This window comes from Pocillopora damicornis, chromosome 2 (genome assembly GCF_964200805.1).
Source record: "Pocillopora damicornis chromosome 2, jaPocDami1.2, whole genome shotgun sequence".
Taxonomy (NCBI): Eukaryota; Metazoa; Cnidaria; class Anthozoa; order Scleractinia; family Pocilloporidae; genus Pocillopora; species Pocillopora damicornis.
The window spans coordinates 19,556,525-19,584,227 of record NC_142671.1 but is presented as its reverse complement, the minus strand read 5'-3'; the positions used below and the strand labels follow the sequence as shown (position 1 = coordinate 19,584,227).

The 27,703-nt window shown below is 35.4% G+C and overlaps 4 protein-coding genes across 4 annotated transcripts; 2 read left to right on the top strand and 2 right to left on the bottom strand.

Moving 5' to 3' along the window:
• Positions 1–725: 725 nt before the first annotated feature.
• Positions 726–2,779, bottom strand: LOC113673685 (developmentally-regulated GTP-binding protein 2). The gene has a single exon (XM_027190100.2). It carries the CDS (start codon positions 2,664–2,666, stop codon positions 1,569–1,571), a length of 1,098 nt encoding a protein of 365 aa, XP_027045901.2. The 5' UTR covers positions 2,667–2,779; the 3' UTR covers positions 726–1,568.
• A 12-nt stretch (positions 2,780–2,791) lies between these two features.
• LOC113673686 (non-structural maintenance of chromosomes element 4 homolog A) lies at positions 2,792–10,478 on the top strand. The gene is made up of 10 exons (XM_027190101.2): positions 2,792–3,069; positions 3,449–3,529; positions 4,033–4,163; positions 5,327–5,490; positions 5,924–6,029; positions 6,618–6,696; positions 7,751–7,869; positions 8,148–8,196; positions 8,495–8,574; positions 8,915–10,478. Exons 1-10 carry the CDS (start codon positions 2,955–2,957, stop codon positions 9,044–9,046), a joined length of 1,056 nt encoding a protein of 351 aa, XP_027045902.2. The 5' UTR covers positions 2,792–2,954; the 3' UTR covers positions 9,047–10,478.
• A 469-nt stretch (positions 10,479–10,947) lies between these two features.
• LOC113673688 (cell growth-regulating nucleolar protein) lies at positions 10,948–16,865 on the bottom strand. Its single transcript, XM_027190103.2, has 7 exons — positions 16,529–16,865; positions 15,526–15,633; positions 14,988–15,068; positions 13,593–13,968; positions 12,295–12,354; positions 11,622–11,707; positions 10,948–11,196 (listed from the first exon to the last, which is right to left on the bottom strand). Exons 1-7 carry the CDS (start codon positions 16,772–16,774, stop codon positions 11,059–11,061), a joined length of 1,095 nt encoding a protein of 364 aa, XP_027045904.2. The 5' UTR covers positions 16,775–16,865; the 3' UTR covers positions 10,948–11,058.
• A 55-nt stretch (positions 16,866–16,920) lies between these two features.
• On the top strand, positions 16,921–23,656 carry LOC113673687 (beta-1,4-galactosyltransferase 7). The gene is made up of 6 exons (XM_027190102.2): positions 16,921–17,456; positions 19,027–19,210; positions 19,594–19,822; positions 20,656–20,739; positions 21,809–21,919; positions 22,890–23,656. Exons 1-6 carry the CDS (start codon positions 17,213–17,215, stop codon positions 23,049–23,051), a joined length of 1,014 nt encoding a protein of 337 aa, XP_027045903.2. The 5' UTR covers positions 16,921–17,212; the 3' UTR covers positions 23,052–23,656.
• Positions 23,657–27,703: the final 4,047 nt, after the last annotated feature.

The window sequence follows — 27,703 nt, the reverse complement described above, 5'->3', positions numbered from 1 at the left end:
AATTAGCAGAGGCTAAAAAGACCTAACCACAAGAAAGAAAATGTTTTCAGAAACATGTACCTTGTTTTTAAAGAAATGTGAATGCATAGCAAGTCCCTGAATGGTAGACCTCTTCTTCCCATCCTGGTACGACAGTCTTGCTTGCTTGGAAAAGATGGCCCTATCCAATTCACAGTGGGATTTTTCTCGAATGTGTTAAATTTTTTGCTGTAATCTTTTTTTATCAATTTAGTAATGGGGGGGGTAGCTTTATAGAGGACTCACATCCCATCAAGAGGAGGGAAGTAGTAATACTCTTCATTGCTTCATCTTATGAAAGCTGGGATAAGCTTCAGCTGAGTGGAACACGTGACTCAAGTACATAAACTTTCATTGACAACAGTTAAATGGGAAGATATTTGTTCTATATTTCTTTGGGTTTCTATAAACCTCAACTTTGTCTCACCCACCAGTAGAGTAACATCACTTACCCTGTTCCCACCATTTTGACCCATGATCCACTTATATTCTCTGTGGTAGATACATACCAAGATCCTCCATACTAAGAGGAAGTTACCTATGTGCATGCTACATTTGGGTCCAATAGGAACAAGATTTCCTACCATAACTGAAAGAAGTTTCCTGATCTTCTTGCACACTTTACTGTATTGTGGTTTTCACTGAGCCTGGGTGCAAATTATGGACTCTAAGATGAAACCTCTTTAATAAATACACAAGCCCAAATGGCAGATTTGGTTAATATGTTTATTTACTATCATGATAGTTTTATGGCCATATTTATTTCAAATGTACCTAACTGCGTAGGTCTCCACCCACGTGCAAAAGTAGGAAATAGAAAATGAAAAACTTGGGTGGTGATTGTCAGAGAGAAAACAAGATTTTCTTGCCTTCCCTAATGAGATTTTAGTTGATTGACATAGGTTAGTCAGGACTGCATTGGCTTTTCTGTTTCCACACTGAGCTTGATGAAAAAAATCTGCATCGCCCTCTCAGCCAATAAAATGTAAAAATAAAAAAAAAATTATTTGATCACCTGCATTTCAATTGCTTACAACGATCTACTTGTATCTAATTTGAATTCTCAATAACATTTACAATAACTTTGCTATTTTTCATAAGAAGTTTCTATTTTTGTTCTGATTGTTTGCTGAGAGTAATTCAGTTTTGATTGTTTTCAGTAGAAGAGTGTTCTATGAGTGCTCTATATGAACTTCCCTACTTGGTGAGAGATCAAGGCAAAAGGAATGACTACTCTTGATACCATCAGTTAACTCAGGTAGACAAATATCCACAGAAAAATATAGCATACATTCATTTAAAAAGGTTTTAAATCATTCCTCCTCTTCATTTGCTTTTTTGTTTGTTACAGAGCAATGTGAGAAGTCCACTGAATTTAAGTGACGATTTTGCTTCCTTGCTAAAACCAGGACAACAAAGGAAAATGAGAAAATCTCTTCATCCTTTTGGACATATGTAATTTGAACAAACACAGAAAAACCAAACACCTCTCCTTCTGAGTGTGACTGAAAAATTAGTGAGGTAATTGAATTGCCAGTGTGAAATTACATTCACTTCTTCATAATCTGAATGACATCTTCATCATTCATAGTATGATTGATTCCTACACGCTGTGGGCTATATTTGGTGCTGGTACCCCATACTAAAGCATATTTAAACATATCTACTAGTGTTCTGTGAACAGCATGGCACACATGTTCCACAGTAGCTCCACGCCGAAGGATCAGTCCTCCATTAAAGTCAGGTGGATCACCTCTCTTCTTAGTGTAGATTCTGAGCAGTGCAAGATGTTCCCAAACCTGGGTCAACAGGTAATCCAAGTTTAGCTCCATCTCACAGCTAACAACAACAGAATGTGGAAGGCGTGCCAACCGATCAACTTCTTCTATAGAAATACAGTCAATCTTGTTGTAAACATAAACACATGGCAGGTAGATTCTGTTTGCACAAATGACATCAATCAGCTGATCTGCTGTGCAATCTTCTCGTATAAGCACCTCTGCATTGAAGATCTTGTACTCATGGAGAATCATCATCACAAGCTTCTCATCCAAATGGGTGAGAGAACATGTGGAGTTAAAAGAAATACCACCTCCTTTCTTTTGTTTGAAGTAAAGATTTGGCTTGGAACAGTTAAGCCGAATGCCACAGTCCTCCAATTCCTTTTCCAGTAAAACTTTCTGGATCTCCCCCTTAGCAGCATCTAACATCATCACGACCATGTCTGCAGTGCGAGCAACAGCAATAACTTGTTTCCCCCTTCCCTTACCCTGAGAGGCACCCTCTATAATACCAGGTAAGTCGAGCAGTTGAATGTTAGCCCCATTGTATTCTATCACACCAGGAATACATGTCAGAGTCGTGAACTCGTAAGAAGCACTAACGCTGGTTGTGGATGTTAACTTGTTTAACAATGTCGATTTTCCTACCGAAGGAAAACCGATCAAGGCGACTCTGGCATCGCCGGACTTCATGACATCGAAGCCCTCACCCTTACCTCCTCCCGCGGATTTCGAAGGTTCTAATAGTTGCGATCGGTATTTTGCCAATTTCGCCTTCAGCAATCCCAGATGATACTCTGTTGCCTTATTCTTTTGAGTTCTTGCGATCTCCTTCTCTATCTCGCTTATTTTCTCTAGGATTCCCATTCTGGATGCTGGTTAAATGTTTGTCCACGTTGCGTATACTGATCTCTGTTCTTCAAACAAAATGGCGATAATCGAGTCCGCGAAAAATTGCCAGCAGACTTTTGAAAGATATATGCGCGTAGCTTGCATAAGAACTGCGCAGGAAAGCGCGCGAAATCAGCTAAAAACTGCTCACCTATCATGTGGTGGTAGATTTTTTCCTCAGTTCGGTAGTTTTCGCCAGATTTGGCGTAAGATATTTAGATTTTTTTTTTCTAAAATCCTTGAAAGTGCTTTCGTCCAGCTGATATGGGTGAAGACGGCCCCTCGGATGACTACGATCCAAATGGAGATCCCAAGGACGATCCCCGGGAAAGAAGGCGAATCCGTCACGAATATCGTGAACTGATCGCCGAGACTCAAAGTAAGCACAGTGCCGTCCTCCTGTTTTTATGCGTATAACTTTACACGTGTCAACGAAAACTGGGATATTATAGATTGTTTTCCTTTTTTGCAAAGAATGATTTGGGACGATCGTCAACATGCACGAATCGTCTGAACGTTTTCTTAAACATCCCCCAAGAACGACTAGCATCAAATTTCTCCCAACCGTATCACCCCTGAATCAAACATTAAGGAAATGAGAATACAGGAAAAGATCACGGCTGAAAGAAGCTTTTGATTGTCAGATGATGATACCATAGGAAATGTTTAGATAATAGTAATGAGAATATGCATGTTTATGTTAGGATGTTAAGGGTTGAGTTTCTTTTGAATGAGGCCTTTTACCTTCTTTTCAACAGAAAATAGACATAATTTTATCAAACCAGAATCAACTGGCTTACATGAGGCACTTGATAAAGCTGAAGGGTTATTTAAGAACGGTAAGATCTTTTTAATATGTTAGACAAACCTTTGTGGGATTTTATGTCAGGATATAGTGGGGGGGGGGGGTTAGTTCAGGGAGAATGTGAGTAGGGGTGAGGCAGAGTTACCTTCTCTCTGCTTCCAGCTACATCTCCTATAATATGGCTTAGCATGAAACAAAACTGGGTAAAGTGAAAAATTATCCTGTAAATATCAACAAGAGGCTTTATCTATGGCTGTTACAAAGTGAAAGTGATAGATAAGTATTTCAACAAGGAACTGAGATCTGGAAACTTGGGTGATAACATGTGAAAAGAAAATTTAGCTTTTATCAATTAAATCAGAAATAGCAGAGCAATACAACTAATTTTTCATTTTTTGCATCATCCCATTTTGGAACACAGAGCGGGAAATGAATATGTCTCCTTTGTTGATCTGGGGTCTCCTCCAAGTGAGCTTCTATTCTAAAAGAATTTGGTCTTCAAATGAGTATTAATCAGTTGTTGGGAATTTTCCTCAGCCACCCATACCAGAGAGGCTGTTCTAGATGCACATTTTCTAGTCTTAGCATCAAACCTTGGAAGTCAACAGGCTCAGCAGCTGCAAACACACTTGGTAACATTTGATGCAGATGTTTTTGTTGAGAAATTGGTAAGTTATAAATAAATTAAAGTTCATTTCCACATTGGGTTGGAAGAATCATTGTTGTTCATGTCTTTTATGTAACTTTTTCCCATTTGAAAATAAACATCCCCTCTTTAAAATATATTAAAGTTCACATGGTAACCAGGTGGACAATCAGACTTGGTGTGATGTTACTCTGGTTTACAGATTTAATGAATGTAACTGATGAAGTTACAATTCACAGACCCAACATTTCGACAATATAAATTCAGCTTTATCAGAGCACACATGCCTAACGAACCATAAAATTGGGTGGGACAAGTCTAAGAATTCTCACTACTAATGGGCAATACCACCAGTGCCTTTGTTTGGAAGCTTGGCATATTAACTCTGCCCATGCTCCTTTAGATTGTGATGATGGCAGCTTACTTCCTGATGCCTATTTACACCTTGTTAGAAAAAAAGGCAGCCAATTAGTGATCATATAAAAGGATCTCTTGTTTCAGTGTTTAGATCACCCCTGATGAAGGCACTAGACATAAGTGTTGAAACGTTGGGTCCATGAATTATAATTTCTTCAGTTACATTCATTAAATCTGTAAACCAGAGTAGCATCAAACCATGTCTGATACCCTTCATTGTTGAATGCTGTTAGTAATACACTGGGAAGTAATCAAACTCTGTGTTTGACTTTGTCTTGTTCATCTTCACACCCAAATCCTCCATTCTAACTTACTGCTGCAGCCACGGCTAGGAAATAATTATCTTAAATTTGTCTGAAAATGTTATTTGATTGCTGTTTTAGAATTATTTTCTTGATCTTTTCTTTTTAACCTAGAAAGTTGTTAATCACTTTCAAAACATCCATACATTGTACTGCTGTCAGTAACTTTTTTAGGGGATTTGTCAGTCAATGCATTGGTGTTATGTTGGTTCAAAGGTTGTTATTTTGTCAGGCAGTGGGTAATGGTTGCTTTCAGACAGTTATGCTTTATTCTTATCAGCCTGTAAACTTGAAAGAGATCTCATTTACTTATTTCTCACAGTTTTTTATGTCAACTCTCAGTCCTCAATTCCTTGTTTTCATAGAACCTTTACAGTGATTAGTCCATCCTCTGCCATGAAGTAAAAAATTAAAAAAGTTATTAAAAAAAAAGCCAAAAAGTTATAAATTTTATCCTTTTTATCAGATAACTTTTATGGGAGGGAGAAGTGTTTCCGATATGACTGGAGGAGATAATGAGGATGAAGAGATGGCTGGTGGGAGGCACCAACCCCCACCTCACCTTGACTGGAAGAAACTTGGTAGAAAAGCCAGTGTAGCGTTTAGGAGAACTCCAAATGTTGACTTTATGTATGTTCAGCCTTGCAATGATACCATTTGATTCTGAATTATTCTGACTTCTCTTTCAGTTGAGATAGGTATACACTGTTATAAATTCAAGAGACTGACTCAGTGTTTGATCTCATTTTCATACACGTAATTAAATGAATTAAAAATTTAGCACACATAGGATTACTTTAAGAGAGTTTCAGAGAAATAATATGATTCAAGACTGAATTCAGTTTTTTTTGTGTGTCTTCCTAGTATGTAACAATCTAGGTGTTTTGATAACAGCAAGAGAAATTTATTTCCAGTGGGTTTTTAACTCAAAGGTTGCTTGGCAATTAAGATAATTTTGAAATCAGTTTTCATGCAATCCTATCAAAGATGTCAAAGATGCATTCACAGCTTTCTTGTGCATGTTGATGTAATGGTGGTCTTCGATGATCATGTCTCATTTCAGGTTTGGTCCATTATCCATGGAACCTCCTGTAAAATTGCGGAGAGATAGAAATGCTGTGAAAAAAACTGAAAAACCTGATGCTAATCAGTTAGTCAAACCAAAACAGGTAAAACTATTTTTTAGAAAACTTTTCAGTTTTATTGATGTATTTGTTTTACTTAAAGTTACACACAGTTGAAAATGATGACTCTGCTTGCTTCCTTCTGTACCTAGCTAAGTTGTGTTGTCATTATTATCTTGTTATTATCTCTGAAGATGACTATCGCACAGATAGTCGAAACGTCAGTCACCAACAACAGTTCTTTTCAGAACTACACTCACCTGGACGATCACACTACACAAACTACTGATACTCCTGGGTTCAAACCATTTACTTTACTATCTTGTTATTGTTTAAAAATGTATCTGAACTTTGTGTCATGTCATGTCACAGGTATGACATGAGCAACTTGTGCAGACAGTAAAGAGTCAGCAAACAAGTTTTCTAAATTGTGAAATGAGAGTATATAATAAACATTTTAAGAAAATAAACAAGATGATTTGAATGGTAGTGTAATACTTTTTTTGCCTACATTCTTGCATTTAATTTTACTGTTCAAATTTCAGGAATGAAAAGTAATAATTCTACAGGAGTACAAAATTTTGATTTTTAACAGTTTAGACTTAAATGTTCTCATTTTGTTCTTTCTATCAGTTGGAGAAGGTAGAAACCAAAGAGGAAGCAACGACTAAAGAAGTAGACAGACTACATAGCATCCTTTATGATAACACAGGTATATAATTATATAAAATTATGTCTAGCCTTTCTGCAATTATCCTCTTTTGCTCTTAAAAAGTTTCTTTAGTAATAATGTAGAGAACTTGGAGTAATTTGAAGAATCCACTCTTAAGCTGATAATTTTTTTTATATTCATTACCTGTATGCCACAAACAAAAGTCCAAATTTTTGTCTCTCTTTATCATCTACAATGAACCTAGAACCAGCTGCTGGCAAAAGAGAGCACTTGCATGAGTTGCTTAACCCTTTAACTCCCAGATCAAATTTGTAATTCTCCTTACTGTCAACCATACAATTTTTGTAATGTTAGTTCAGAGAATTTAGTATTGGATCAACAAATTATCCCCAAATTAATATTTTTCTTTATAACTTCTCATTACTTATCTGGTTGATATTGTATTGATATTGTAAGGAGAAATTCTGTGTTGGTCACCCATGGGAGTTAAAGGTTAAGAGCAAATTATCAAACTCATTCAACCACCCTTCTTTATTGAGGAAGAGTTGTGATATTTTTAAGTTAAAAAAAAGAATATTTTCACTTGAAAATGGAACTCAAACTTTTTATTAGGCTTTCTGCTTGAAACAGATTCCTCACAAGTGCTTGATTTTGGTGTCCTCTTCTACTCAGTGAGAGGTGTCTGCTGAATTCTGGCTCATTTTATAGTGAGGCAAAAGAGTGCACTTTCTATTGGTTAATAGTTGTAATAATACATGCAAGGTGTTGGTAGAACACAGGAAAAGTTTTTGTGGACAAACTTTTCAAATGTTCTCCCAATATCCCTAAAGGGTTTTTACCTTAGCCCGGTAAATGGATAGAAAGTGCAGTTGATTACTTATATATATTAAAATTCAATTTTCAATGGGTTTACCAGTATAATAAATGATGGGTTTTGACCAAACAGGGAGCTTGTATAGTATCTATTTTTTAAATGGGAAAATATAAGACCTGGCTTGTATCAGTATAATATTCATAATAATATTCAGTCTTCTTAATACTAGTTTCCTTGTCATTTCATCACTAACCAGTTGCTTAATTTCTTGTTTCATAGTTTCTGAGGAAGGTGAAGAGTGTGAATTAACTCCAGTGTCTCTGTTCAACTTTATCATCAACCCTAATTCATTCGGGCAAACAATTGAGAATCTTTTCCACTTGTCTTTTCTAGTTAGGGTAAGTTGTACTTTGAATCTAAAATGTTATTAGCAATTACTCTTACCTAATGACTGCCAACAGATCTTTTTAGCAGTAATAATTAGATAGTTGAATATGAATACTAATTGGCTAAGAGCTTAAAAAGCATAGTACTCCAAAGTGAGAGCAGATGAGCAATGGCTCAGTCTACAGATAATTTTTTTGAGCATGAATAGATCTGTAACTGTTTCATGATCCTTGTTAATCATGTCTTGTATCTCACATACTTGATTTCAATTCTATTTTCATGCCTCTAGGATGGTCGAGCAGACATAAGTCTTGACGATCATGGACTACCAGTTGTATGTAAGTGTTCATGTATATGTTTTTATAAAATATTTCAGATAGTATGTGCACCCTTATGGGTTGGGTCTGCTAACAAGGTTGTGACATCTTGCTTTCTGGGTTGCCAGAATTATTTTTGAGAATTATTTACAAAAGGAACTGAGGACTTTTTCCACATTTACACAACCTCATCTAATGACTGGGGGGTTGTCGCAACATGGTAGTCATATTTAATTACACTGTAATCTGGTAGAAATGGTTTTGTTTTCTTTGTTTGTTTTATTTTATTTATATTTATATTTTCTCATTGAATTGGTAGCATACTCAGAAATGCCTGGTGAGGATGAACAGATGGGAAAGCAGCAAGTTGTTGTTCATCTCACTTTGAAAGAGTATAAGGTGAATCAAATAAAAACATTGGCATGCTATGCATGCAAAAGTTATTATTTTGGATGGGACATTAAGTCACATAACTGATGTTTACCTTTTTGTAAACGAAAAAGATTCCATTTTCTTTCAAAAGATTCCAGAGAAAGTATCACTCAGTGGTGAGCAAAAGAAAAGCTTCCAATATATCTGAAATAAAATCAGGCACTTGAATTACATGGTCTATTACCACTGGTGTCTGAATGATTGTTAGCAAACTGAAACTGCATTGGTGCCATGCTTCCTGTAGTCATGAATCAATATCAGGGTTTTTAACTTGTAGCATTACTCTGTTATATGATTTGTTCTGTAGGAAATTATTAAAACATTCAACATCACACAGCCAATGATTCCACCACGCCCAAGGATGGACCTGGCCAATGAGGCTGATCCCAGTAATAATGGAAATGAGAGTGATGATGAAGTAGAAGAGGAATACAGTTAGCTTTTTAAAGTGACTAGTGAATGACAAAGTGGACCAAGGTTCACCTCCAAGAAAGAAGAGTTATCTGCAATTACTGATTAATACTGAACATGAAGACAACATCCTGTTTGTGTTCACATACTTTTTTACATGAGGAGCTGCAGAACCTATCAATTTGTCAATTTAAAGAGGATTCAGTCTGTATCCTGTTGTAAAGAACTTTGGGTGTACTAGTTTTTCAGTCTCCCTGTTTGTTGAATAGTTAACAGTGATTATTGTTTAAGAAGCAATCTACAATTACATTGTACATACATAGGAACATTATTTTAGACCAAAGTATACAGATCTCTTTTTTTTTCAAATTTGATAATAATGCATGAAAGTAACAATGTTCTTGGTATAATCATCTTTCATAGAAAAAAAAAGTTATTGTAAGCTAAAATTTTTGAAGAGATAAGGCCATCAGCTGTATCTGTCACATATTTCCAAGCTTCTTGTTCTTTTTTTCAAGGGACACCATACAATGCAATGCAGTATTTGTAAATTATTACTTTGTTCACACTGAAAGACTTTGTGGTAAATAAATAGAATGGGATGTGATAACGACTGGGGAACAATAATGACAGCCGCAGAAGATTGAAACTTAAACATAAGAATTCTTATCATATTATATTGATTTTTTCTTTCTTAAAAGGATAGAACACTGAAATCATTGTTTTCTAGTGCTTTCAAGAAATCATTATCTATGAAAGGTAAAGACAAGAGAAACACAGTTTGTTGAAAATGATCTAGATGGACACAAACCATGGCACATAGCTTGTTCTCAACCTATAACTTCCAAGATCTAAATTTCAACTCTCCACACTGTTTGCTATAATCTTATCTCAGCCTTAAGAAGTTTTTGTGAGATCAAACTATATCTCCTAGTTGAAATTTTTCTTCCCCCTCACTAGCTTACTGTTCTTAAAGCATGTTGATATTGTTAAGGAAAATTACTTGTTACTTGTGGAAGGTTAACTAAGTGCTACAAAAGCGAATAGGGTTGTGGACCTAAGCAGAACTACGTCTTATCAATATCACAAAAAAAACATTAGACTAAAAGAAGTTATGAACTCATAGTGAAATACATCTTAAAATTTCATGCTTATAGCTTTAGAAAATTTTGAAATTAGTATTTGAACTGAATCCTCAATTTACTCTCTTCAAACATGAAGGGGTGAAAAATTGAGACATTTGCAAGTACACTTGTGATGCTTGTATTTTGTTCAGAGGTTAGAGTACTTTATAGGAGAATACAAATTGGAGATTCTTGGTAATCTTATATGTAAATTCAGAGTTAGCTTTGAATTTGGATAGGAAATAGTGTAATTTTAAGGTTACATGTAAGTGTATATTTTTATTTAAGGAAGAGTTACAGTTGAAGTCTGCTCCAAAAATTAAATTTAGTTACTAATCTTGTTTATGGTCTTATTTGGGAAAAAAAAAAAACTTTAAAGTTTGTGTCAAGTTCATGTGAGAAATTTTCTTGCTAATATTACGGGCCCTGAGCCAATTCTCCCTTTCCAAGCTCCTGTAAAGCAACACAGAATCCAGCACCTCATGTCACTTCCAAATCTAAATGGAATGGAGTTAACATTATCCTACGAGAGCTTGAGTCATATGATGTGCAACAACAAGCTTTGTTAGCAATAACTTTGTGTTGACTAAATGGGTCATGGTACTAGAGGAAGAAAACAGATGCAGACAGTATAACAGATTTGTAGTAAAATGAATAACGAGGAATAACTCTCTTTTTAATTTTCTGAGGAAAAAGCTGAGCCATTTTATTTTCTATCATTCTTTATCCTTCTTGCACCATATGTAACACTAGGGGACTACCATATCACATCAGGATTTGAAGATACACACTAGTACTACATCACTTGTGTTCTCCTTTTTATTAAATGAATATAAACTACATTGTTTCAAAAAGAACAACTTTCACAAAACACCAGACTTACTGAAAAATAAATGAGAGTTAAGTAGAAAATTCCTTATTTGACAAGTTTCACTCTGTCTTTGTGAACCTTAAATTTAGGATTTTTTGTTATCTTTTTCTCAAATAGAGCTCTTAGTTCATTATCAGAAAGATTTCTTGTATTAGCTCCTCTTGCTTCAAATTCTGCTAAAACCTGTGGTAAAAAAGAGAATTATAAAAGGATTAACAGTCTATACATCATAATTTCCCTGTGATGTTACAGCATAGGTCAAGTAAAATAAACAATCACAATTATCAAGGATAACTACAATTTCATTTATCTCATCCAGACTGTATTATTGATTATTTGAAATGGATAAGGTTCCTTGTACAGATAATGTTACTTTGAGACACTGAACAACTCTGAGAAAATTTTGTTTTAAGACTTATGGCCCCATTTCCTCGCAAATTGTTACCTATGTTAGAAATAATTACAAAAGAGAATCATCCATCCCATAAGAGCTTAAGACGCTTGTTATCATTAGTACTATTATTATTTTTTTATCATCATCATTATTATCATTATTATCATCATCATCATTATTACTGATAACTGTGCAATGTTTACATAATTTTTACCTTTTTCCTTAATCTTTTGATTGGTAATTCTTGATCAGGAGCTTGCCTCAAGACTGCCTTAATTGTAGATTTCCAATTAAATTGATCTGCATGATACATAAAAATTGTTGCTTTTAATTGAGTTTAGCTACAGTAAAAACCCCACTTACGAAAAATTGTTAACTCAAACCCCCTGGTAACTTGAACAAGATCTGATTTCCTGTGACTCCATTTTTTCAGTCATTTGCTATCAGCCATCTCAACCCCCCTATAACTGAAACCATTTCTTGGTTACATTGGGAGTTTGAGTTGACAGGGTTCTACTTTTATCACAAACATTCATAACTGAAAAAATATAAAATCATAGAGTGTCCCTAAAGATGACACGTGCAGTTTGAATAGTGCTTAGAGTTAGTTTTGTATAAATGGAGGCACAAGGTGATTGCGGGTACTAATTGGGGTATCTACTGAATATTAACAACCTTTCTCTGATTTCGTCTCACTCAAACCTGCTCAGAATTTTAACTTGTTTGTAATCATCCTCTACGAGGTGATCATCGGTGTCCTAAGTTAAGTCATCATTGCAGAAGTGAGAACTACAAAATTTACAAGAAGTGGGTTGGTAGTGAAATAATAGAGGAAAATTTAATGAGGAGACAAAGATGTACTAACAGAACCCCCAATAGTCACTCACTTTTATCACCGTTTATTCCTTCACTTTCCATTTTTAATATCTTGGATTGTTGAGGTTCGCCTATGTAAACATTTTATGTAAAAATATCAAATTAGGAAAGCATTCAGTTTTAACATCATTCAATTGTTAGTACTAAATACCATAGTGCTGGCATCGTGGGTGTGCAAGATGATGCAAATTCTGTATTCTGATAGGCTTCAAAAGTGGCATGGATGGGTTCATGTTGTGTGTTAATACTAACTGAGAGTGCGCTCTTTGATTCAACAGACAAAACTCATTTCTATGTAGCAAGAGATGAGTTTGAAAACCAAATCTACTCACTTGATGAACAGTTTTCTGTTGTTATTATTAGTCATTACAAGTTACTGATACACATTTTAAGTGGATTTACTGTACACAATATTAACATACATTGCAATTGTACTGGAAGATCACACCCTCTGGTAAATGTTGCATTTTTTCATCAATGAAGAAGTTAAAAACTCTCATTTTCCAGTCATCTTGCTAAACCACTTTGCTCATTCATTCACTTCAATTGTTTAATGCCACAACAAATTTGGGGCACTGATAACCAATAACTCTTACTGATTTCTGCTCAGAGGTGTAACTTTTTCTTAATCACCTTGAGGTTTCATAAGGTGTCCTAAGTTAAGTCATCATCGCAGAAGTAGGAGTGAAATGGATACCATGGCATGCAGACACATAATTTTTATTTAAAAAAATCATGCAAAAGCTATGTGTATCAAGCAGTGACCTTACTCCACATTTCTACCCACCAACCCCTCCCCTAAATTCTGTGCTTCTATCATTTGGTATTGGTGAAAGACATTTCAAGGCTTAACCCTTTAACTCCCAGATCAAATTTTTATTCTCCTTAATGTCAACCATACAATTCTCATAATGTTAGTTCAGAGAGATTAGTATCGGATCAACTAATTATCCCCAAATCGATATTCTTCTTTATTCTCATCACTTATCTGGTTGTAGGGTGAAATTCTCTTATGGTCACTTATGGGAGTTAAAGAGTTAAAAGCAAAGCAATTAAATTAATCAAAATCAGACAATTGGAAATCAGAGAAACATGACCTTTTACACCTTGAAATAGACTACACCTGTTAAGTCATCCACTTTTTGATAGATTTCTGCAGAAAAAAAATATCATTCCCATATTGATTCTTTGGCTCCACCTTACATGTATGTTACTTCAGTGTGCTGTAAGGTCACTGCTCTGATGGCTTGGTTCTACAATAATGGACATAAGAAAATGAAGTCTGAGGAGCTTCATTTCAGAGACTCACCTTTACCATCTTCCTCTTCATTTCTTTTTCTTTTTCTTTTCTGTTCATTTTCAGTATCAACAAGTTTATTTGACTCTTCTGCATTCCCATGTGAGTCGCTTTTGTATTTCTTTTCCTTTATTCTCTGCTCACTTTCAAAAGAGTCAATGTCTTTAAATTTTTTCCTTTCCTTGTGTTTTTTAGTCTTTTTATCTCTCCTATCTTTTGAGTTCTGTTCAACATTGCTGTCATCAACTTCGTGATTCTTTTCTTTTACTGTGTGTTTTGTAGAATCTCCATTGCACTGGTCTTCAGCATTAATTTGAAAAGATGATCCATTGCTTTTTTCATGGTCAACAACACCATTGCTGCTAGTCACACCCTGTTCTTGCGAATTCTGGTAAATGAAATACAAAAAGCCAAGATGGCTCTTGTTTCACTAACTGCTGCAGTAATAATGACTCTGAATGCTTTGACCCACAAAACTTTACAAGTAAATCACAGACGCTGTAAGTTTAATTTTTTTGAAAAAACATTTCAAACAAATAGTCTTGAGCAATATTGCACACCAGCTGAATCTTATTTCAGGCCCATTTTCAGACAGTTACAATGAACATGTGAAAACAGTTGGAAAACACCCTCCCATTGTATATCCATTAGTCCTTTCACTCCCTAAATCTCATTAGTACTTCTCCTCACTGTCTTCTCTACAATTATTAGTATGTTAGTTTGTAGAATTTGATATTGGATCTCCTACGAATCCCCTAATTGGTAATTTTCTTCATTCCCATCACTTATCTGCCTGATATTGTATTGGTATTGCAGGGAAAAATTATATCTTTATCACTCATGGGAATTAAAGGGTTAAAAAGAGAAGGTAAGTGGCACCTAATAGTCTTATTACTTATCCTTGATGAGATAGGAGTCCATTGAAGGTTATCCCTCTGCATTGAAACAGGATTTCCTGAGAGTTTGCCTATACTCATTTAACCCTTTAAAACCCTAAGAGTGACTAGCATCTAATTTCTCTCAACAATATCAGCACTGAATCACACATTAAGGTCATGAGAATAAAGGAAATGATCACCAATGAAAAAAAAAGCTTTTGATCAGTACACAAATTCTCCTCGTCAACACCTTTGGAAATGTATAAAAAACAGTATGGAGAATATGCATACTGATGTTAGGGTATAAAGGGTTAGTGTCTGGTTGGAGAGAGGCACTGTAAAAGTTAAGATCCGTGCTGAGTGCAGACCTCAATGACCCTTGCCTTGACTCAAACACAAACTTTTTTATCACCAGTTATGCATACTAACCATTAAAGATGGTTAGTATTAGTCAATTAAAGAAATGGCTTAACCTATCATCACTCTTGCAACAAAAGTGAATGCATAACCTATTTTGGAATCTCCTTACCTTTGTACTCTCTGAGAAAAGGTTCCACAGCTTGTCCAAAGTTGTATCATCTCGCACACCAATGCTATTCTTGCAGAAATTCTAACGATACAATCAAAAATACACTTAGAGAGGAACTGGACTAGCTCTCTATCATCAACTTGGAAAAATAATGTATAAGAGTCCTTAGCTGAGTCATCACCACATGGACAAAATTAAGAAAAAAAAATAGAGAGAGAAACAATTTTAAGTAATGTTTAGCCTTTTCTCCCATGATAAATAAAACATGCAGTAACAAAAGACAGTGCAAAGTTCTGCAAGAACTTTATCCAGTTTCATTTGAAGGAAGTGGCAAGAAGTCTCTTCGGTAGCTCTGTCTATTAGCATTTTGCTAGGGTTTCCTAACAGAGTCAACCTTCTTGTCCAAGAAAAATGATCAGGTTACTTCATCTCCCTTTTCCTCAATGATAAGCCATGGTGAAAACTTATTTGATGAGTTTAACATTTTGTACAGCCACTAGTTACAAGTTTATTACAAATATATGTATATCTTACTTACTTGGAATTTAACTTTCTTTCTTGGAATATTGGAATATTCACTAATTCTGTCCAGAAGGTTAGATAAGCGTGGATCCACTTTTTCGGATCTTGATGCCTCTCTCACTTGCTGATAAAAAGGACAGAAAAAGAAATGTTTCTTTTCATCTCAGATTGTTTAAAAATCAAACTGATGCTTGGAAGTATTCTCCAAATGAACCATAATTTATGGGGTTACAATTAAACCATAAAACACACTTGAATCCAGTTTTAAATTTGGGAATACAAGTGCAATACTATTATAAAAAAGTGTGATAAAATGAAAAAATGTTAATCGCTTCTTTGAGTATGCAAAAGAGAAATCTGCAGTAAAACTAAAGCAAAAGGAAAACTATCTTAAATTATCAATCTAAGGATTACTTCCCTGTTCAGATACAATAACTTATGTTTAATCATCCTCTTTGAGGTTATCATAGGTGTCCTAAGTTAAGTCATCACCACAGGGATTGTCTAAGTACTGCAAAAAGACATGCTGTACTGCAGCTCTACATCTAAAAAGAATTTGACGTTCTAGTTCATATATTACACATTAAAGGCTGTATCTGTCAAGGTTTAAGAATCACAACCCTTAATTGCCCTAATATAAGAATTGATACAAAGCATTGAGTTCTCTGGTTAAAAAGGGTCAAAGTTTAAACTTTGAACTCCCAGATGAGATTTAAATGTAACTTTTCCTTAAATAATAACATACATGAAAACTTGAAAATGAGAACACTCAAACTTGATATCTTGATCAAAAACCAGATTCTCGAGACTGATTTACGAGATGTGTAACAGCCCTAGGGTAGAGTTAGGATGTGCACAATCTAAAATCAAATCTCGGAAGTTAATGGACTGAAGATCCACATTAAGCTTACTTCAATGCTCACGTGTAACTGTAATCATAAGCGACAAAACTTCCAATGGATGGAGTCGCCGTTAGAATTGACTACTGATAATGTGAAAACTGTCATCCTTTTAATCACCTTAAGCCATTCTTGCTGCTTGTGTTCACCTTTATTCTGTCTATCCTTTGGTTTATAGAGCTTTCCTTGATACTTCTCTGCCTCAGTTATACACGATGTATGCGAAGTGTACTCATCACCATGGAAGTCCCTCCCGCAGTCGATGCACGACAGAACTTCGCAATTACGGCAGTCGTTCTGATAGTGTCTTTCTACCTGAGCTTTTCGGACTGTTTGACCACATACATTACATATAAAAGAAACCATTATTACGAAGAATTCTACTTCGGCAGGTTTCACGATCTTCTGGCTTTCCACGTGGAGTTACACTGCTCATGCGCTATGATAGTTTATTCCAGTCGATTCCAATTATGTCAATTATACCACATATTTTCGAGAAACCGTTAGAACCCGCTGTATATCTGCGGGCTTCGAGGACTTACTCGAAAACAGGAGGAAATCGGGGGATTGTGCACTGGCTCCATCGAGCCAAAATAATATCTTTACCAACATCAATTCATGGGGGAAAGGGAAAATTATCTAAAGAGGACAAACTTACTCTTTGACTACTTTAAAACCAGTTGAATTAATGCTATGTCTACCACAGAAATGTGTTCAGTATCTGTTATCGGACGCAACTTCTCAACCAGCCGATATTGCTGATACAGAATTTCAAACTGGAATTTAACTAGATGTGGTCTCCAGATGGCTGTTGTACCCCGTGGAGTCATTATTGGAATGTTTTTCTATCTAACATTCGCGATTGCTGGGACAATATGGATATCGATGAAATACTTAAATGAAAATGGCTGTGATTGTCGTCAATATTTCGAGAGCGCAAGGTTTTCTGCACATGAACACGACTTTCCACACTCAGACGACAATTTTAAAATAGTTGCAGAGAAACAAAAAAGAGCAAACGGAGATTCCGTCCAAACTCCTGCAAAGGGTACGTACAGTCATGGTTTTTAATACATTACTTGCGAACTTTATTATCGTCGCGTGGACGTAAAAATCTCGTTAGCGCTCTTGATGACGTGTCGGCATTGATTTGTTTGTTTAACGCTCCGCTTCTTACTATTAAAACAGACAGTTTATTTCTAAAAATTAAATCAAAAATATAATCTAACAAAGGAAAGTAATTAGTAATTACATATGGTAATTTAATTAATAGTGGTGTATAGATGGCCTTGAACCATATTTTCCTGGCCTTGTAACATAATAAAATCAACGGTGAAATATTTAAGGGAAATGCAAGAACTACATGTTGATCACAGGTCATCAGCAAAGTTATGGCTAAACTTCAGAGTATTTCTCCACTTAGTTGCATCTAAACGAATTGCATCAGAGACTGAATTGTTACATATATCATTCTTTAAATTAGATTGGCACATGAATTAGCAGGGTGGTCAGCAGTATGAGTGATTTATTAGCACATTGATTTGAGTTTAGTCATTGTCTTTCAAAATTGGCAAATACAGGCAATTTGCTCAATATGCTCTGATATGTGGCCTTTGCATGTTACTCAGTAAGATCTTTCATTTCCCCACCACTTAAGAGATAGGTAAGTTTAAGTTAAAGTTTCTTACTATGAACAAGAAACAAACAAAATGATAACCAAAACTTCATTCTATTCCTTTACAGCTAGTCATGCACATGCACAGAAAGTAATATTTTTAATGAAATTTTTGGCTTCACTTCTCCTTTAAAATGGGAAGCAAAATTAATAGATTTGGTCTCAAAAATGGTCAGGGTTTGATGCCCCAACTTAACTTAACTTAACTTTTCTTGATTGCTTCTTCTAGTTCCATTTAATTTTCTCATCCAATAATACTTCCCTTTGTCAATTTCCAATGTGGCAGTTAAGAGACATTGTGAATTATATATAATGTTCTTTTCAGTTGTCATTCTTATTCCTCTTTCTTCTTAACAAAACTGTAGTTCAATTCTCTTCCATAAGCCATGTCTACACCTTTACCTTCCAAGGCCTTTTTGCCAGTAGAGGGCAATCTTTGTCACTTGAATCCATCTGTCAAAGCACAGTGTAGTATTCCTTAAATACATTTTGTTTCATTTTGTCAGCAAGTATCTCTATTTTTTTCATATGAATCTTATTAAACAAATAATTTGAATAATACTTCCCCTCAGTATTATTCTAACATGTATAAAAAATTTTTTCGTCCTGATTTTCTTTGTTTCAGTAATCTGTTCTCATCCTCTGTTATCAGAGAGCTTAAGTTTCAGAGGATCAGCTTTATGTAGCTTTGCATAATGATTTTAGGAATGGAGTTCCATTCATCTAGGATCTTGATTCAATTTACAACTTTTTTTGTGACTCTCCATCTGTACTCTTAGGGCCAGTCTTTAATCTATTTGACATGAAGCAGGTATTCAGGTATTACCTGTTTGTTATCTTCCTTGTAATAGCATCCAAGCTCCCTTACTCCAGGGAAACTTCACAATTGTTTGTTTATTGTTTGAAAAGGCTAATGTCTTTATGGTTGGAAATTTCATTTTAGAAAGTATCATTAGAGAAGAGAGACTTCCTGAAAAGGATTGGGGACCACATCAACTTGGACTGGTTGTTCCTTACAGGGACAGATTTGAGGAGCTGCTTGAATTTGTTCCCCATATGCACAAGTATTTAAATGACAAGAAAGTCAGACACAAAATATTTATTGTTAACCAAGTTGATAAGCATAGGTAAGTGGTTGGAACAGAAAATTGTTCACATGAACTAGTATAGTTTGTCCATCTATGTAAACATAGAATAAGTCCTTTTTGCTGGAATACTGTAGTGTATGGTATAGTTCACCAACATGTTAGCCAAGTGCTAGTGAGTGAAACTAAGATATCTGAAGGTCAAAACCTACACTCATGGCAAGTAAGTAACATGTACATCTTTCTCTAATATAATCAATCACTCTGACAAAGGGTAATGCTCAAAACATCTGCCTTTAATCTTTTTAAGGTGGTCAATTCAACTCAGTTGCTAACACTAAATCACCTGTTTCTCTAACATACCTGCTGATCATGCAGATTATTACCTTCAATATGTGACTTTATTTTTGTTTCTTTTCTCACAGATTCAATAGAGCTTCCCTTTTAAATGCTGGATTCTTGGAGGCAAGAGGAAATCATTGTGACTATATAGCTATGCATGATGTGGATCTCCTTCCTCTTAACAAGGACTTATATTATGGATTTCCTGACAGAGGACCTTTTCATGTATCAGCACCCTTCCTACATCCAAAATATCACTATCCAACATTTGTAGGTGGAATTTTAATTATGTCAATTGCCCAGTTTGAAAAGGTGAGTCAAATTTTGTAGGCATGTAAAGAAAAATTTTCTGTATACATGTAGGAATAGAACAATTCATAGTAATACTACCTGTGGAATCAAATATTGATGCACCTAAGAAAGATGTCAAAGAGTTGCCATAAGCATGTATACCAAAAGAATCTTTCTGTCCCTTTGTGTGTGTCTCAGAATTTTTCTTTGGCTCAGTTAAAGGGCTGATGTTATTCAACTTCTATCATCATTGATTTTAACCTTTTTACTCCTAAGATTGACCAGCATCTAATTTCTCCTCATGTTATCACCTGATTATCACACATAAAGGTCAAGAGAATAAAGGGAATGATCACCAACTAAAGAAACTTTTGATTTTTAAACAAATTCTCCTTGTCAGCACCTTAGAAAATAAAGAAAGAACATTATGGAGAATAACCAAACTGATGTTTGGGTGTAAAGGGTTAATAGCCTCTGGCCACTTTTGATTCCAAATTCCAGGGTAAAGGCTTCAAATTTATTTCACTTAAACTTAATGCCTCCTTTCCTCATTCCATGTAGTATGAAGACTTTGGAGACAGTCAAAGTAAGGAATTGGGGGCAAATATTATCTCACTCATAACACCTTATTGTGTCATCTGCCATGACACAGATTGTAACAACCGATGAGAAATGCTAAAAACCAGTACAGGAAATGAGTATATATCAATCTCTTGGTTTGGTTTTATTTGAGGGCATAATTTGGAGTCAACATTAGGTTGTTTTGCTGCTAAATTTTCATTAAAAACTCCCTCAATTGACAACCATTAAGTTTAAGTTCAGTCCAGACACATTGTTGTTTTGTTTATTTCTAGGTTAATGGGCTCTCCAACAAATTTTGGGGCTGGGGTCGAGAAGATGATGAGCTGTACCAGAGAATGAAAGAAGCTGGCTTAACTGTAAGTCGCAGCAATGTTTTTATCCAAGTACATTGAAACCTTTATTAAGCCACAAAAAACTTCTAGTGTCTCCTGAACACTTTAACTCCCAGAAGTGATTAACATAAAACTTCTCCCTACAATATCCATACATTCTTCAGCAAACAGGTGATGAGAATATTCAAACTTGTCAGGTAGAAGCTACTATATTGATCTAGCACCAAATTCTCATAACTAATTTACAAGGAAATGTGTAGCAGCTACAAAGGAGAATTAACAATCAAATCTTGGGAGATAAAGTGTTAAAGTATCACCCCTGAATAAAACATCTAAGTTGTGAGAATTATAGCGAGAATGATCTCTAACAGTAGAAGCTCTTGTTTGTTACTCAAATTCTCCTAATCATGACCACCTCAATGACCACCCTCTCCGCAAAGGTAACAGCCTGCGACGGGCCTCACCAGACCAACAACTACTGAGGAACAGTGAAACATAATGTGTGTTAAGTCCCTCGCCAGACCAACAACTACTGAGGAACAGTGAAACATAATGTGTGTTAAGTCCCTCATCAGACCAACAACTACTGAGGAACAGTGAAACATAATGTGTGTTAAGTCCCTCGTCAGACCAACAACTACTGAGGAACAGTGAAACATAATGTGTGTTAAGTCCCTTGAGCTGACAATCCTTGACTGCTTTCATTCCTCTAACGAGAACGTATTACGTATCTGTATATGAAATTCATTCAAGGGTAAAAGTGGACATTGTCTGTACCTCATCTTGATCATTTTATTTGTCAACCCTTTTCCCAACTTTTTGGTAATATAGTTATAGGTTTAAAAGTTTCTACCCATCTAAAAGCCACAACAGGAGTCTTATTACACCTCCTTACGACTTCCTATACCCTTGTACCAGCCAAGACCTCCCCTTCCCGACCTCCTCGGTCCCTCAGGTGGCCGTTGTGGAGAGGTTCGACGGTAGTTAATGCTTTATTGACCAATCAGAACAAATGTTTTTCTTTACTTACACCGTTAATACCTTTTTTTTTATGGTTGCTGGTGTTATTAATCAGTGTGTTGTTCTTTTTCAGGTTTATCGACATAGTAAAAAAAAGATAACCACCGGTTATGACACCTTCAAGCATGACCATGACTCCAAGAAAAGGAAAAGAGATTATGCAAGATTTTTTAATCAGAAAAAGGTGGGCTACCATGATATGTTAGAGACATGAAGAAAACTGCGCGTTTTACACAGGATAGTAGGATATAAAGTGGCTTTCAAGCAACCTCTCTTGCGGGAAAGGAGGGGGGGGGGGAAGAGAAGAAGAAAGAAGTCTTTCCCTGCCGTCTACTCCAAACCCCCTTCCCCCCCCGTTCCCCAAGAGAGCTTGCGCGCAAGCGTCTTGTGGATCTGCTCTTTAACATAAGGCCAACTTTTCTCGATTCGCGGCAACCCTTCATTTATGTTTATCAATTCCGCCGTGAATAACAAAAAATAAAAGCTAAACTAAACTAAACGGAAACAAATTAACTTAGGTAATGAAGCATCTCTCGTTGACAACTTATCGTCCGGGCGAGGATTGTTCTAAAAGGAACTGCTGATCGAGACTGACATCAATCGCTCTGACGAAGGGCTAACCCTCAAAACGTTAGCTTTTAAACTCTTTACGATGGCCAATTTATGTTATCAACTCAGTTGATAATACTTAATTACCCTGTTATACTCTCCCACCGACGCAGCACCACAGTTTCTATAGAAACTTACCCTCTCTAATCATTTGATATCACTGCGACCTGAACGGAAATCATCTACAGAATCATGACTTTTCCACCCAAACGATCACACCGACTTGATTTACATTGTTATCTACTTATTTTCTTATTCATAGCAAACTTCATTTCAACAATGTTATTTACTTATCCTGCTGTTGCTAAAATTATTATGTATTAAATTGTATTTTTACTTGATATCAAGAAACAAATTGAACCTGGGATCGAAGATTGCATTTTTTCAGACTCGTTTTTTCTGCAATAGCAACCTAGAAAGATCAATCCGTTACCAGGTATTTATCATGTTGCTAAGGTTTCTTTTTTCATACTCCTGCACCACTGTATTTAAGCTCTGAGTACTCAAACAATGCCAGTCTTACTTTTGTCCTCTTTTAACCTCAGGAGTCATTCAAGAGAGACAGGGAAACGGGACTAACCACATTGAATTACAGAGTTGAAAAACGGACTAATCTTAACATCAATGGAGCGCCTTGTACGATCTTAAACGTTCACTTGAATTGCGATTTAGAGCAGACACCCTGGTGTGACAATCCTGATTCATGACAAGTATTCTTCAGAAACAGGGTGGCAAGGTTATCTTTGGTACACCAGAAAACTGTTTTGTCATGACAACGGTTCAAATACCACCAGGATTGTCTTGTTTGGTATAGAAAATGTTCTCCCAAAAAAAAGGAAACCAGATGTGGTTCGTAAAGATGTTCAGTGGTCTACTAAAAAACCTCATATGTTAAAAAAAAATGGAACACAAAGTGAAACAAACAAAACAGGCTTGCCCTGGTCTACGAATTGATTGAACCCGAACTGTGAATCAAAAGTTTCCTTGTATAACAAAAGTTGTACGTCAACAGTTAAAATTCCATGTAAGGAATGTTTGTTTCCCAAGTGTGTTGTTGTTGTTTGTTTATTTGTTAGTTTGTTTTGTATATTCTATATTTATGACGAGAGTTTACTAACAACGTCACAACCAACCGCACGCAAAAGGAGAAAGGGAAAAAAAGAAAAAAAGAGCATTTTATTTATTTTTTTTCAACTAGAGGATAAATTGCGACTTACATGTACTCCTCGTTCTACTCTCGTAAAACATTATTAAGAGTATGCTCTGTAATGATGTTCGAAATTAACATATTAAATACAATTGAACAGCTTAATGAAACATTCTCACTCATTTTGTCGAATAAGACCTATCTCTTCAAAGTAACTGATACAATGAATTTTCTCTACACTTGTTTGAAAGTAGGATTTTAGCGACGAATAGTCTTGAATGAACTTAACGTTTCCCTATACCCAAAATAACAACAACGTTTGGTTGACTAACACTGGCATGCCTCTTTGTGAACATTTTCAGCTTGAAAATAGTATGGAGCAAACACCGATTCAGTGTTGGCCCTAAAAAAAAAAGAAATCGTGGTTCTTTCTGTGTTAGTCTGTAAATCGAAGAGAAATTTGGTTGCTCTCCTCATTTAGCGATCGGCGTATCAAGTTAGATCCTGCCCATTTGTTGTTCAAAGATGATAGAAGGATTGGGGGGGAGTGGCAAGGAATGGCGTCATAGTGATGATTATGGGGTATCCTGGTTTGGAAGTGCGAAAGTGGGGACCGTCACAACAATTTATGTAAAGAGCGCACACACAGTTATCAATATGAAATTAAAGAGAATTCGTTTTAAATGTAGATGAGATGGAAAGTTGAAAGACTTAAACATTTCAAGAACATTTTTTCGTTTTAACTATTGGTCAAAATGACTCACATGAGCGAAATTCGCGTTGCTTTCAAAGATTAAATATCTCGCCCGCCTGACTCTTCGACCCAGAGATATGGAGGAGTTTTTTTTTTATATCATTATCATGAGTTTTGCTCAATGAAACCGTGTAACAGAAAAAAACCTGGCCACTCTACTTCGTTAATTAGAGCAACGCAAACGACAGACTTGCACGATTTGCACGTGCAAAGCTTTCCTTCGCGCTCCTCACAATGGAAAAACTCTTGAGTTTCGAATAGAAAACCCTACAAAAACATAGATCTCTTCTAACCTGAAAACCGTGTGCTTTTTGGTACCGACGCAACGTCAAAGGGCTAAAGGTAAATATTGAAATTATATTACAGGAAAAGAAAATTGTAAGCAGAGTGCAGAAACGGCGTTAGGGACAAAATAGATAGTAGAAAAATAGTACTTTAAATATTGCGCTCTAAAATTTGCTACTAGTGGCTTTGTTGGTTTTCAATCTCCTTAAAAAAAACAAACAGATAAATTTAAATCATGGATGAACTGGTAATGACGAACGGAGTTTCATTTAGTTTCTTAAGGACTTGTTGAAGTTGAGATCATGTAGACTGTATTGGGATGACAATGGCAATTAGAATGAGATGACTTCTTTTCTTCATGCTCGTGTGCAGACTTTTTTCAAAGCATTTCGAATTCCCGGAAAAAAAAATTGTCTAGGTTCGTGTTAACATTTCTAAATCCAAGAAAGAATAGTTGCACCTCCCCACTAAACTTCACTAACTTCAAAACCAGCCTTCACCTTGGCATCATACTTCGCTTTTTAATGGAACGAAACCGACTGAGGAGATCGGTGTCGACTATTTTGAATCTGCCTTTGAAAGCGGGAAAATTCGTTTGAATTACAAATAATATTCTAAATTATTTGTCATATATTTGCGCTTTCGCGTGGATAGAGCTTTCGAATTACGAGAAATTTCAGCGTCTTTTCCGACTTCTATGGATTCAAGAAACAATATCTCGACCGTATTTCCTTGGAAATCGCCAGTTTTGTCAAGGTCGCCGAGCGTTTCTTCTGCTGAGTGGAGTGGGTAAGATTCGACTTCGAGAATTCATAACTTATATATTTATTATTTATTTATTACAGTTTTCTCCAAACCATAAAATTATAACTTTAAATTAAGATAAAGGTGGAGAGGGAAGCATCCAAAAAGCGCACCAGACACTATACGAGGGATGCTCTTCAGTAAACTGAAATATGATAAAGAAAACATCTATAATATAAAATTAAAAGAAAATATATAAAAATATATAATAATCTAAATATAAAATTAAAAGATCTAAAATTCTACATTATAATCCGTTCTAAGAGTAGAACTAAGTATTACCAAGAAATGATAACTTTATGCTTAAAAACCAGAAATACTAACAGATTCTTTTATATGATTGGGTAGGCTATTCCATTCAATGATAATGTGGATAAAATAACTATACTTAAAACTATTAGTTCTACTATACTAACAAGGTCAAGAGAGTCATTTTTTTCTTAAATTATAATCTACATTACGTTCATTAACAAAATAGCAACGTATCAGAAATATCAAGATTATAATGCCCTTTCATTAATTAAATAAAAAATACAACATCCCTGATAAATCTCCTATTATATAAACTTTGTAAATCTAATTATTTAGTCCAATATTATAATTCTCGTTAGACTTTAGGATAAACTTAGTTGTCCTCCTGTAAATTGCCTCTATTCTATTAATATTACGTTGAGTGTGAGGATTCCAGGTCTCACATGAATGCTCTAGCAATGGTCTAACAAGACTACAGTATAATGTTCTTAATGTAGTAATATCCATACACGTTCTTTTAACCAAACCAAGAACTTTAATAGCCTTAGCAGTTATAGAATCTATATGTGAATTCCATGATAAATTAGAGCTAGTGAGCAGACCTAAGTCCTTATATATATGTACACTTTCCAAACTTTGATCATTTATGTAATAATCCCTAACCAGAGGACTCTTTTTCCTTGTGATTCTCATGATCTTACATTTCTTAGTATTAATTTTCATTTTATTATCCTTAAACCAGTCAGAAATCTTATTCAGGTCACCCTGAAAAGATGACATATCCTCTGGAGAATTAATAATCCTATATAATTTGCTATCATCAGCATATAAAGCCATTGAACTATCCTTACTGATAACCCCTGGCAAATCATAGATTTAAATAATAAAAAATAAAGGTCACTACAGGGAGCCTTGAGGCGCACCAGAGGTAATTGTTAGCCAATCAGATACTTCCCCTTTTACAACGACTCTCTGCTGACGGTCAGTAAGATATTCTCTACACCATTCCTCTACACTTGAATTGTGTAACGACTTTTCTTCAAGTAAAATAACCTATGTTTTGAGATATTTTGAATAGATGTGCAGTGTTCGCATTTCTCGTTGTTACCCTATTAAAATTAATTTACAGAGTGGAGTGTAAGAAGGGCGAGCGAGATCACATAGCACAGCATAAGACAAATCCTCAGCGGCAGCCGCCATGATAGTTTCTTGATCGTGTCTTTAACAGAAAAGCCGAGAAATTTGTTACTGTTCTGGCACTTGTTGCTTATTTCCTTATTCTCCTTTTCATTTCTGGATTGATCTATCAAACTATGCCCGGTTCTTTTTGCTTAGAGTGTTGTGGCATTAAGTTTGTTTTAAGCCTTTAATTCCCGTTAGTGATCAAGACAGAATTTCTCTCTACAATATCAATACAATATCAGGCAGACAAGTGATGAAAACAAAGAAAAATATCAGTTAGGGGATTATTAATTAATGCAATACCAAATTCTTAAAACTCACATTACAAGAATTTATAGCAGACAGTAAGGAGAATTACTATTAATAATGATAATAATAATAATAAAAGAAGTTTAATTCCACCACCATCGCAATTAATCTGAATTACAATGTGGTTACAAATGTACAACTACAACAATTACATACTGTTAATCAAAAAAGGACTGGGTTACAATAGATTTTGTATTAAAATTACAAATATAAGTTAAAATATATATGTAGGTATATGGTCTAAAAATCTATTGATTGTTGAAAGCTAAACTAGTACTTAGGAAAAAACTACGGCGCAATCTTTCAGTCCTGCATTTAGTTAATGTATATTTGTTAGCGCATCTTGTTTGATAGTGATGCATGCGCTGCCGCGTCATTGGGAGATGTTTAATGAGAAGTCCTTCTTCTGAGATCTTTTCAAGAGTTTTAACACAGAGTTCACTACGTCCCTCGTCTCATGTTCTTAAACTTAGGAATTGAAGGGCTTCTGAGTGGGAATACGCAGGTACTATGATTTTGAGTGCACGTTTCTGTACACGTTCTAACTCTTGTAAGAGGTAAGAGGGCAGAGCATGATGCCATACGACACAGCTATATTCAAGTAAGATCGTATCAAGGCGATATAG